Source organism: Periplaneta americana, chromosome 13 (assembly GCF_040183065.1).
Source record: "Periplaneta americana isolate PAMFEO1 chromosome 13, P.americana_PAMFEO1_priV1, whole genome shotgun sequence".
In the NCBI taxonomy this organism is placed as follows: domain Eukaryota; kingdom Metazoa; phylum Arthropoda; class Insecta; order Blattodea; family Blattidae; genus Periplaneta; species Periplaneta americana.
Window position 1 is genome coordinate 124,076,314 of NC_091129.1, and position 13,033 is coordinate 124,089,346.

The 13,033-nt window shown below is 33.9% G+C and overlaps 1 protein-coding gene across 1 annotated transcript in view; it reads left to right on the plus strand.

Annotated features, from left to right (window-relative positions):
- Positions 1–13,033, plus strand: part of MFS3 (major facilitator superfamily transporter 3) — a 50,511-nt gene that overhangs the window by 23,112 nt on the left and 14,366 nt on the right. The window contains exons 5-7 of the mRNA XM_069844027.1: positions 1,713–1,933; positions 9,514–9,663; positions 12,219–12,351. Of these exons, the coding sequence (XP_069700128.1) occupies positions 1,713–1,933; positions 9,514–9,663; positions 12,219–12,351 (504 nt within the window). The remainder of the gene's footprint in view (positions 1–1,712; positions 1,934–9,513; positions 9,664–12,218; positions 12,352–13,033) is intronic.

The window sequence follows — 13,033 nt, forward strand, 5'->3', positions numbered from 1 at the left end:
CGTAGTACGAGATTTCTACGGTCACCGCTAGGAGCACTGATTTACAGCATTGTTGCCGTTACTTGTCGAATGCCCTAGTATAACTTATATTTCATATTTGCAAGTTTTTATGTTGAGTGTAAGATTTGGACATGTTCTTTATTCTAGCTGTAAAGCAACTGTAAGGATATTATGGAACCAATAAATCCACCCACCCACCAAACCATCCATCCATCCATCCATCCAGTAGACTCATTTTTAATTGTAGAAAGTTCTAAATTAATGTATAAAATTTCTGAAACGATTACACTTTACTACGATATACTATTTTTGACCAATAAAAGGGTACGATAGGACGTGTCTCAACCAATCATGGCTGTTTATCACTACAATTTTATCACTTCCCTAACATTTGTTTGTTTTTATCACTTACCTAGCATTTGTTTCTTTGTTTGCCAACATTTCAAACTGCAAATTCTTTACGATATTATAAAACATGTTTTCCGATCGTCATATGTTCCCCGCATAGATAGTCAACTGAAAATGGCGGCTCCGTTCAAACCAACGAGTTAGATAACGTTTTGGTGAAGCTAACATAAGTGAAATAGAATTTTAGTAAGTCAATTAATATCTATTTTATTGTATTAGAGTACTTTATTTCTTCCAGTCTTTATATACTTTCCTCTGTTTTATCACCTCCCTACCATTTATTTTTTGTTTGCCTACATTTCAAACTGCAAATTCTTTACGGTACTATAAAACATGCTTTGCGATCGTCATTTGTTACCTCAAAATGGCGGCTCTGTTCAAACGTTGTGGTGAAGCTAACATCATTGAAATATAATTTTAGTACGTCAAATAATATTTTATTCTATTGAAGTACCTCATTTCTTCTAATATTTATATAATTTTTTCTAATCGTATAATAGTCAATTAAATCCCAGTCGAGTTTTGATTTTCTCTAGATAAATAAAAACCTGTAGTGAGATTACTGTTGAAAAAAGTACCGAATTTTGAAGAAAAGTAATTTTAAAAAAAATGAAAAAAATATCTTCAAATTATGACGTCTTATCCAAAGATCCACTGAAAAAATCGAAAAGTACCAAAGTACTGTGAAAGTACCTTCAAATTCAAAATGGCGCAATATGCTCTACCCACACCATCTGTGACTCAACATAACAAAAAAAAAAAAAAAAAAGGAAATTTTATCATTTTCAATATCCTACCTCTTTAAAGTTATATCTATGTTCTTTTGATAAAGGGAGATAAGTCAGAAAAATGAGTTTGGAGATAAATGAAAATTAAACTTGGATCCCTTGTTCCAAATAATTTTCTACACAAATAAAACGCATCAAATGCTAGTATTATTTTGATTTTTGCACACCCATTGTATAATTTAACTTGTGTGTTCATCTGGGGAACATAATTCGATCTGCACAAAGAAATGACTTATTCCCCTTTACTCGAGCACCACAGATATCGATCGTCCAGTTCAAAAGTGCGACAACTCAAAAATTGTCATTTTTTAGTTATTGATACTACTTTCAGAGCTCTTTCCGATTCAGTATTGAGACAAGTCATATTTATAACCAAAAAGAAAAAAAAACTAAATAAACTGCTCTGTTCCTTTATAAGCTATTTATTTGAAACTTTCAACTGAAGATATCTCAAAACTTGTCGCACTTTTGAACTAGACGATCGATATGTACACAGTTTGTTGTACGTTGCTTCAGGTGCTGCACTTGGTACTGTTTTGTCGCTACTGTTTGCCGGCCTCATAGCCAAGTGGCAGAGCTGGGAGGCCGTGTTCTACTGGATGGGAGGTCTGGCCGTGGTGTGGTGCATCTTGTGGGTCTGGCTGGTGGAGGACGACTCCATCAAGCAGCGCTATATAACGGACAAGGAACGTAAGCTCATCCAGAACTCATTGGGCGACACGAGCGAATCTCATAAGGTAAACATTTCAACAAAACCACGATCAATCCCGCAAGGTAAACAATTCAACAAACTGCTCTGCATAGCGGACAAGAAATTCAAGTTCATTAGAGCTCACTGGGCGACACGAGCGAATCTTATTATTATTATTATTATTATTATTATTATTATTATTATTATTATAAATTGTATAATAATAATAATAATAATAATAATAATAATAATAAATCGTATAATAATAATAAATCGCATAATAATAAAAATAAATCGTATAATAATAATAATAATAATAATAAATCGTATAATAATAATAAATCGCATAATAATAAAAATAAATCGTATAATAATAATAATAAATCGTATAATAATAATAATAAATCGTATAATAATAATAATAATAATAATAATAATAATAATAATAAATCGTATAATAATAATAATAATAATAATAATAATAATAATAATAAATCGTATAATAATAATAATAATAATAATAATAATAATAATAAATCGTATAATAATAATAATAATAATAATAATAATAATAATAAATCGTATAATAATAATAATAATAATAATAATAATAATAATAATAAATCGTATAATAATAATAATAAATCGTATAATAATAATAATAAATCGTATAATAATAATAATAATAATAATAATAATAATAATAATAAATCGTATAATAATAATAATAAATCGTATAATAATAATAATAATAATAATAATAATAATAATAATAAATCGTATAATAATAATAATAAATCGTATAATAATAATAATAATAATAATAATAATAATAATAAATCGTATAATAATAATAATAAATCGTATAATAATAATAATAAATCGTATTTTATTTTTATTTATTTTTATTTTATTTATTTATTTATTTAATGTGCTGTACAACAGCCAGTGGCCAATTACAGTTCAGCACAAATATAACAAAAAACATAAAACAAAAAAAAAAAAAAAATAATAATAATAATAATAATAATAATAATAATAATAAAGGTAAAGGTATCCTCTAACATGCCATGAAGGCACTTGAGGGGCATGGAGGTAGAGCCCCATGCTTTCCATGACCTCGGCACTAGAATGAGGTGATGTGGTCGACACCACGCTCTGACCGCCTTTTACCCCCGGGAAAGACCCGGTACTCAATTTTATAGGAGGCTGAGTGAACCTCGGGGCCGTTCTGAAAGTTCGGCAAAGAGAAAAAATCCTGTCACCACCTGGGATCGAACCCCGGACCTTCCAGTCCGTAGCCAGCTACTCTACCAACTGAGCTACCCGGCCGCCCAATAATAATAATAATAATAATAATAATAATAATAATAATAATTAGTCCACACCTGTGGAGTAACGGTTAGCGCGTCTAGCCGCGAAACCAGGTGGCCGGGGTTCGATTACCGGTCGGGGCAAGTTATCTGGTTGAGGTTTTCTCCGAGGTTTTCCCTCAACCCACTGTGAGCAAATGCTGGGTAACTTTCGGTGTTGGACCCCGGACTTATTTCACCGGCATTATCACCTTCATCTCATTCAGACGCTAAATAACTTAATATGTTGATAAAACGTCGTAAAATAACTTGCTAAAATAATAATAATAATAATAATAATAATAATAATAATAATAATAATAATAATAATAATATTGGAATAATGACGTGTTTCTTTGGTAACAATATAATTTGCATTTAAGGTACTGTAAAACACGCGAAAATACGAGAACCAGTAAAATAAACCACACAAAATACTTATAAATCAGAAAACAGAACACAGTCCTGTGAGTGGAATAAATACAGGGTCCGCCAGAATGATCTCCCCAATTTGAAACATAAATAAAAAGAACATTGATCTCATTCAAAATTTTATTTTACCACTTACAGAAGAATGCTTGCCATTTTTTACATCACTTTGCTTTAAAGCAATGGTGGGCATTCCTGCGGCATTGCCGCAGTGACGTCAGACCTCAGCGAAGCATCAAACTTACCCCCTACCTTCCCCTTCCCCCACTTCATGAAAATACTGCGCGTGTACGTGGCAGTACTTCGGAACTTCATTAGTGATGCAATGTCTTTCGCAGAATCATATGAATCCAGAGGATATCACACTTACAAGAAAGGCGGTTCTTTCATTTCTCATGTTTAGGATTAGTTACAAATATTCAGGACGCGAACTTAAATATGTGCATTCTTAAAATAGATCACCTGTTATACGAGTTCAAAGAACACAGATTCAGTGATTTTCAAAGGATGGAGAAAGATTTCAATATTTTTGCCACTCCTTTTCGTGTTTAAATTGAAAATGTTATCCCAGAATTGCAGTTAGAGGTACTGAATTTGCAGAATGATAGCCTCTTGAAAGCCGAATATGATGGTCTGCTGGGGGTTAATAGTACATTATGCAACGAGCCTATAATGAAGGTAATTAAGAAGTGAGTATGGATATTTATGAAACGAGCGCAAGCGAGTTTCATAATTTTCATACGAGCTTCTTAATTACCATTATAAGCGAGTTTCATACAACTTTTTATGCTCGACCATATTTCTAACGATATTATTAATTTCTGAGCAATGTCCCGTATGTTGTGAGATATGCGCAGACGCGAAAGTATTGATTTTTTCCGAGGAACAGATGTCCACATTACCTTACTAGGCCATAAGAACCTACAGAGATAACATTGAAATTAAATTAGACATTGAAAAACGAGATGACAAATCGAATTTATTTGAATATTATTTACAATTAACGCTAATTATTATAGTAACAGAACATAACCTTCTGCGACAGTATTGGATTTCCAGCCTCCGTGACTTTTCGCTAATTCTCTTTCGATTGCATATCTGAGAATAATCGATACTTGCGGGTTTATAACGGTAGAAAGCTGACCTGTCATTGGCTGAACAGTTGTAACCCGAGTCGTCATTGGCTGAAAGGCCTGACCTTTAATGAGTAGGTGTACTTTAATGACATGCATTAAAGATCTGCTACCAGGTGTATAATTCCTACATTTCGGCATGGTCGTGCATAAAATTATTTTAAAGATGTCCAGTACTACATATCCACTGCTTAGACAGTTTGCTTCAAAAATAATAAGTACCGTCATTTCCCACAACTATGGTCCTGGAACATAACTATTGTCCACGATACAGCTATTCAAATTTTGTACTCCATAGCGTAGTACCTCATTTATCTATATTCTTGCTGTACTGTAGTTTGAATTCAAGTCACTGCAACTATCTACGAACTGTCTAAGTCACTTCTACAATGATCTTTGAATGGTTGTTTCGTGGACCATAGTTGTGTTCCAGCACCATAGTTATGGGAAATGATGGTATGTATTCATCAACCTACCAATGCGAACAGCTGTTTTCTAAAATGAAATTTATAAAGTCCAGCCACAGATCCCGCTTAAGCGATGCTCATCTCCTTGCGCAACTGAAAATAGCATGCACAGATAAATCCCAATTTCGAAGAAATTGCTTTGAAAAATGATTAATTAAATATCACGTGAATGGACTATTCTAATTACATATGGTAGGTAGGAGTGTAGTGGTGCCAGTGGCGGCTCGTGATAAAATATTATGTGTGTTCATAATTTTGTGTTCCAAAATCTAAGAGAATTTGAAATCGTACGTTTCTAGCCTAATATGAAATGTCATGATTCCAATGTTTCACTGTCGAAAAAAACCGTATATAAATTCAAAACAACATATAATAATAATAATAATAATAATAATAATAATAATAATAATAATAATAATAATAATAATAATGAAACCTAAACTTTTTATTTCCAATTTTTCCTGGAAAGCCAGTTTACCCAGTTCTTTACTCTTCAAAATTACTTGAACGGAGTTCATTGTTTACGTCTGTTAAAAATTAATACATAAAACAATTTACAAAAGCGTGTGTTCAGTTAAATTGATTCACAACACACTGATTCACTATGCCCTATACCAGTACTGTAATCCCATTCGCATAGATTGATTACTATAAATACATGCCAGTAAATATTATTCTTAAATAATACACACCACCATACAGATATTTAAATTCATATCACCATCACATTCAGCCAGCACGTGTTTGAAAGCCAAACTATGCTATATGCCGACACTGAAGTATAGTAATTCACAAATTACACTCTCGTAGCAGCACTGTACACACATAAACATAAAGTAAACGTTCCGACAGTGAGATGCTGACATCTGCAGGCTAAAATACAGACTTATTAAATTTTCTCGAGATATAGCACGTAAACGCTCTCACTCCGAGAGAGGAACATAGGTTAAGGGTGTTTGAGAATAAGGTGCTTAGGAAAATATTTGGGGCTAAGCGGGATGAATTTACAGGAGAATGGAGAAAGCTACACAACGCAGAACTGCACGCATTGTATTCTTCACCTGACATAATTAGGAACATTAAATCCAGACGTTTGAGATGGGCAGGGCATGTAGCACGTATGGGCGAATCCAGAAATGCATATAGAGTGTTAGTTGGGAGACCGGAGGGAAAAATACCTTTGGGGAGGCCGAGACGTAGATGGGAGGATAATATTAAAATGGATTTGAGGGAGGTGGGATATGATGATAGAGACTGGATTAATCTTGCACAGGATAGGGACCGATGACGGGCTTATGTGAGGGCGGCAATGAACCTTCGGGTTCCTTAAAAGCCATTTGTAAGTAAGTAAGTAATAGCACGTAAACGATACGCATCGGAGCACCTGACATCTGTAGGATACATTCACTGTTCACTTAATGCTTTGTGCTCTTGACGAGTCATAAGCGGCCAGCGAAAGACAATTTTCCCCCGCGCATGCGTGAAATTTTTGTAACCTTGTTGAAAAGAGCACGGCTTGTACGTGAACGGATATTGCCAAGTTTACATAAGAAGTTTATGCAAGATGCGGGAAGTTTAAAATACTCGATCCTGATATTATACATCCCCACTACGCCAATACGGTATTAAATAATAAAACTAGTCGTGCATTAATGGCAACAAGGTGTTCACGTGCTCTTGTCCTCTTATTGACGCACCGCCACTGAGTGGTGCAACTGTCTGTAAATCCGTCACTGCACTGTAGAGTGCAACCCCTCCCACAGTATCCGTGCAAGACCGTTCTTTTATTACATTTGCTTCACCGTCGCTGCAGCAGCGCTGTATCAAGCGTGCAGCAAATCAAAACTTCGCTTTAAGAGTTTGCTGCACGATCCATCATGGCGGAATGCGTGTTTTGATCTTTTGCAACGTTTATTATTGTCAAAATCGTCGAGTAATAATAATTCCATGTCATTATCATGGAAGTTGAAATTATTTAACATGTTTGGTTCTTTTAGAGTTAAATTTATTACGGCAGAAATAGAAGCCAATATTAATTGTCCACCATTTTGCAGTCAGTTGACCTACTTACGTTTTTTTTCGACCCTCATTTTGCTGCAGCAAAGGCATGAAGCGCTTTACTGAAGCGCTTAAAAAAAACGCACGGTATGTAGTTGCCATTTAAATCATGTCTTGTGGGTTGCGTTTGTTTTGCTCACCACTGCTTTAAAGAAAACATCGTTCAAATGCTCTCTCTCACGAGCTATACATTCCTGAAACGGTGACTGATCGTCTTTCTTCCAAATTGCGCAACGGCACACCAAACAGTAACACACTCGCTCTGGAGAGGTCGCTGATGCATTTCTCGAGGATTTTTTGGGGACCAATACCGAAGGTTTTTTTTGTTGATGCTTCCCGACAAATAAGAGTGAGCTTAGTCACCACTGAGCACTGCTGGAATTTTTTTTTTTCCAATATGGTCTCCAAAGTCACACTGCCGAAGTTTCTAAACCACCGTAAATTTGTAGAGTTGTAACATGAAATCTACGTGTAAGATTCGTCTGACACTGCGATCAGATATTCACAATACCTACTCTGTGAAAAGATTTATTAAATCTACATACTTAGATTTCAACAAACAAAATTTGGTAACACAATCCCTAGGGAAAAAATGGAACTCTCTGCATCAAAATCCACAGTTAATTCCCGATTTACCACGAAAATCGTCTGTAGTTGCATTTAGATTGGCAACAGGCCATGATTGTTTGGCCAAACACCTGCATAGAATTGGAATATATCAGTCCTCTAACTGCCCATTGTGCAACTCAAACCAAGAAATGGATTCGAAACACCTCAAAATCTGTGCTTCAGTAGCTGGCCATGATAATATCTTTGAAAAATATTGGAGTGCAAGAGGTCAAATGACTTTATTGTCAAACGCCTGACATTAGAAAACAACAACAACATATCCACAATACCAGAGCATATTAAATTGTGTCTTGTTAGTGAGATTCATGTTAAATGAAAAGAAACACTTTAAAACTGAAATAGATGTGTTAATATTACACTTGAGTTTGGTTTTCTTACAGTTGATAAATAAGCACCACCTGAAATATTTTAATCCCATTAACACTCTGGATACATGGTACAGCAATGGAAATCTTCCATTCTTTTTAGGTGCACTTTCCCAATCATGTCTTACTTTTTCTCCGATTTCGTCCAAAGCATATTTATTTCCACTTCGGCGTCTTTCACTCTAGTCATTTGACTAATTGTGCACTTCTTACAGGCAGGAATGAAATATTTCATGTTAAGCAGACAACTTATTTCACTGCTGGGTCATTCAAAATCCGTTTCACTGTTTTCATACATGCTGCATTGCCTGAATCGAGCAATTTCATTTAGTTGGTAACTTCTTTAACTTATTTAAAATATTGCACAAGCACAAATATCTCGGTCCAGGTTTTACATAGTGTGTAACCACAGGCTGTGGGTCCACCGGTTTGGAGTAACGGTTAGCATGCCTGACAGTGAAACAAGCTGGCCCGGGTTCAAATCCTGGTTGAGACAAGTTACCTGGTTGAAGCTTTTTCCGGTATTTTCCCTCAACCCATTAAGAGCAAATGCTGGGTAACATTCGGTGCTGGACTCTGGATTAATTTTGCTAGCATTAACACCTTTATCTCATTCAGACGCTAGTAGGTTATTTTACGCCGCTTTATCAACATCTTAGGTTATGTAGCGTCTGACTGAGATGAAGGTGATAATGCCTGTGAAATGAGTCCGAGGTCCAACACCGAAAGTTACCCAGCATTTGCTCATATTGGGTTGAGGGAAAACCCCGGAAAATCCTCAACCAGGTAACCTGCCCCGACCGGGAATCGAAATTCAGACGCTAGATAACCATAGCTGTTGATAAAGCGTCGTAAAATAAACCACTAAAAAAACAGGCCGAGGCATGTGAGGAATTTTCTCTGTATTTTTAAATCATTAATCGAGAGTTTCAAAATATTTTCTTCATAATAGAATTAAATTATCGATAAGAGACAATTAATTCCTAATGGTTTCAGAAATACTCTGAAGGGTATAGATCAACTGAAATCTTTTTTAATTAGACTTGATTCGGGGATGATGTTCTGCTTGCATTGTTTTTTAAGGAACACCCTTGAAACATTCACAATCGCAGATCATAAAATGTGTGTTAATTGTAAAAATTTAGTTGTAAATAATGAAGAAAATTTAATTTCTGACTTGGCTGTTTTTCAGACCCCTCCAGTCCCATGGAAGAAAATTTGGACATCTGTCCCTTTCCTGGTTATTCTAGTCTCGCACGTATGCAACAACTTCTGTTGGTATATTCTCTTGACAGAGCTACCAAAGTACATGAAACAAGTTCTTTATTTCGATATGGAACAGGTAAGTAGCTTTCCAGATTTATTTTCATTACGACGCCGTAAAAACTAAAGAAACAAGGACATGGGTATATATAAAAATGCACTATTCAGTTTTACAATGATTATGTTTTCATGAAGAATAACTCATATAATGTAAACTTTGAAACAGTAAATTTATTGAAATTGTATTATTCATGTTAGATTGTAAGACACTCATAATAGTATATTAAGATTAAGCTGCGGATTTTTAGGCACTAAAACAGTTGAAATAGACAGTCAAAATAGGCATTCAAAATTCTAAAATAGGCATTTAAGAAGGCACTAACAATTTCTAATTCTTAATGGCTAACACGACCATAGCGTAGTATTATACACTAATTTCTATAGTAATGCCATTATGGCAGTGAATAACTGAATATTCTTCCAAATGTTGTAACGAGAACTGATGCCTGTTGTCTGTAAGAATGTTCTTAAATTGAGATAAACTTCTCTCCACTTCACATTAAGTGATGGGGCAATACTTCAGGGATCCAATCCCAGCTGGGGACCAAACCAGTGGGAACGCAGTAATGTCAATGTCATTTGCAATCAGCAATAACACTTGCTCCCAACCAGGATTTCTTTTCACAATTTTCAAATACTTATTTCTCATTGTTTCTCTCACATTGCTTGTTATTTCTTTAAGAATAGTTTCTACTTTCTTCATAAGTTACACAGCACTGTGGAGTGGAATACTCCTCGTTTCCAGTTTCGTTATGTTAGCAGGCAGCTTTCCAAAGTTTGCTTTGATGAAAGCAAGATCAGATGTTAGCTTTGGGTTTTCCAGGATAATATTTGCTGCTGGATAAAAAAGAAACAAATTACAGATTTAAAAAATCGATAGAATAGTCAATAAATTCAAATATAATACATAATACGGATATTTAGGCAGATTTCAGGCGTTTATAAGAAAATAGGAATTTACTAGTGAAATAGGCAATTATAGGCATTATAGAATTTGTATAAAATACTCACAATGGCTTAAAATGGATATGTAACCTAAAAGCTTGCGTCTTCAGGTTAAGGATTAAACTAGGCATATAGGCATAAATTCGCAGCTTAATTATGATACAAGGTTGAGAAGTCCTTTTTACACAATCGAGGAAAAGTTTGAAAAACGAGGGAGTTTTTCAATTCCCGAGATTTTGTAATGCACTTCACAAACTTGTATTGTACAGGGACATCACTTTATTTTACCAACATTTTTAACATTAATCTGGCTATACTTGTAAAAACTGTTATCCCCCTTCCATTACAGGAGTTTGGAGTTGCTAGTGCAATATGTAAACAAATCATTTTAATAGCTATAGGAGGAGAGAAAAGTAGTGTATCCATTTATCTTACAGGGAAATATAGTATTATGATTTTCAGTTTGATCATTACTTTTACGGTATTTTATCAAAAAACAGTAGAATAGCAACAATTTTTTTTCATAAACTCAACTCTTCAGGCGGTTATATTCATTATGTAATGTCTACTTTATTCAGCATATTACTAACCTAATTTATTCCTGAGAATTTTGTGAGCACTTACGTAAGAAACGCAAATTTCTACAGCTAACTTCTTGACTGACTTATTAGGACTTCCCTGCATCCTTTCTCTAGTATCTTCTACAGCATCTTCTGTCACCTTTGTTGGCCATCTTACACTTTTCTTCCTTTCTGTGCACTATGTTACTCTAAATTTATCTACCAGATTAATTACATTTCTACGAAAATATTCCGTAATGGTATAATCAGGAAATTATGAAAAAAACTGTTGTTCACATTCGGTTATAGCCTATTGTAATATTCCAGTTTTCATCATCGTCCTTCATACTTACAAACAGTAAAACAAAACTCTTGTTTAAATAATGCTGTTAAGTACCGTACCATATTATAGGGTACCGTACTTTCGGTAACTCTAATCTTCACTTGTGCTCAGTCCACACAGATAAATTCAGTTATGCTACACACTATACCTGTGTGAAAATAAACTTCAATAATATAAGCTCTTTCTTCTATAGAAAACGCAACATATTTCTGAAACACACTGTACTCTGTAGTACTTCACTGCTAGCAACAGCGGCCGTAAGTTTGTGTGACTGACGTTAGCAAGGAAATTAGTGAAAGGGGTGGGAGTCAAGTACATTTAGAAACGCAGGTACAATAAAAATTGAAGTAAAAATAAAATGATGTCACTGTACAACATTTTTTGCACGATCATATTTTTAAAATTGCAATTGCATTGAAAATTTAGAGCAATATTATTCCAAAGCCTTCGCAAAACTATACTGTAATGGTAACTAAGTAACAATAAGTGCACTGTAATGAGTCTATTTCAGCATAGTTTTATGTTATGAAGAATGGTTTCCCAAGCAACAAGTTTCTTTGTGGGAATTCTAACTTTCAAGGCGTAACAACAATAGCTGTAAATACAACAAAAAACACGATCGTGCAAAAAAAGTATGTTATAAATCTGTACTTGCTTCAGTTGCTTATTTTATTTAAAAAAAATGTTTTGAAAACATTTAAGTAGTTCTGGCATTTATAATTTCAGAATTCCTTAATCTCTTCAATACCATACCTTACATTGTGGCTGTTTAGTACAGTCTTGAGCAAATGTTTGGATATTGGACGAACCAAGAAATTTATATCTACAACAATCGCCAGGAAAATAGCCACATTTTTTGGTGAGTTATCATATCATAGTCTTTACATATAATTTTTCCATGATTACAAAGAATTTACAGCCTGTTAAAAACACCAGTTCACTTTTGTTCTGTATTGTCATTAATTTTAAAGTGTACGAGTTAAAATGGTTTGATATAATACAGGATACAGACCTAATTAATCTAGTTTTATTAACTACATGTATCCTGTTCATTTGACAAGTCTGAAGGCAATTTCATTTCGAGATGTGTTCTTTCAGTAAAATATGTTGTTTTGTTTACATTATAGTATTAACTTCATTAATATAGAATATCGAGTAAAGCTTTATAGAATCGGATATAAATTATATTCTCAAATTTATGCCAACTTTTAGTACAGTTGACATACATCTTTTTTAAATATTTATGGTTCCACAATCTCAAAAGTCTGTCATATTTATGGATCAGAAAGCAATACTGAAATTATTGTATTTTTGTTGTGTTTTCTTGCTTTCCACCAATGTACGCTTTGAAAGAAATATAACTTTTATACTGTTACCTCTCACATATGCGTGAAGATAAGTCTGCAATATACTGTACTCGATTGTTGCTAATTACCCTAAGAAATAAAGAAAAACCGAAAATAATAAATAAATAAATAAACATTCAAGGAAATTGAGTGTTAAATAAGTAAACGAATAAATATTTGAATGAATGAATGAAT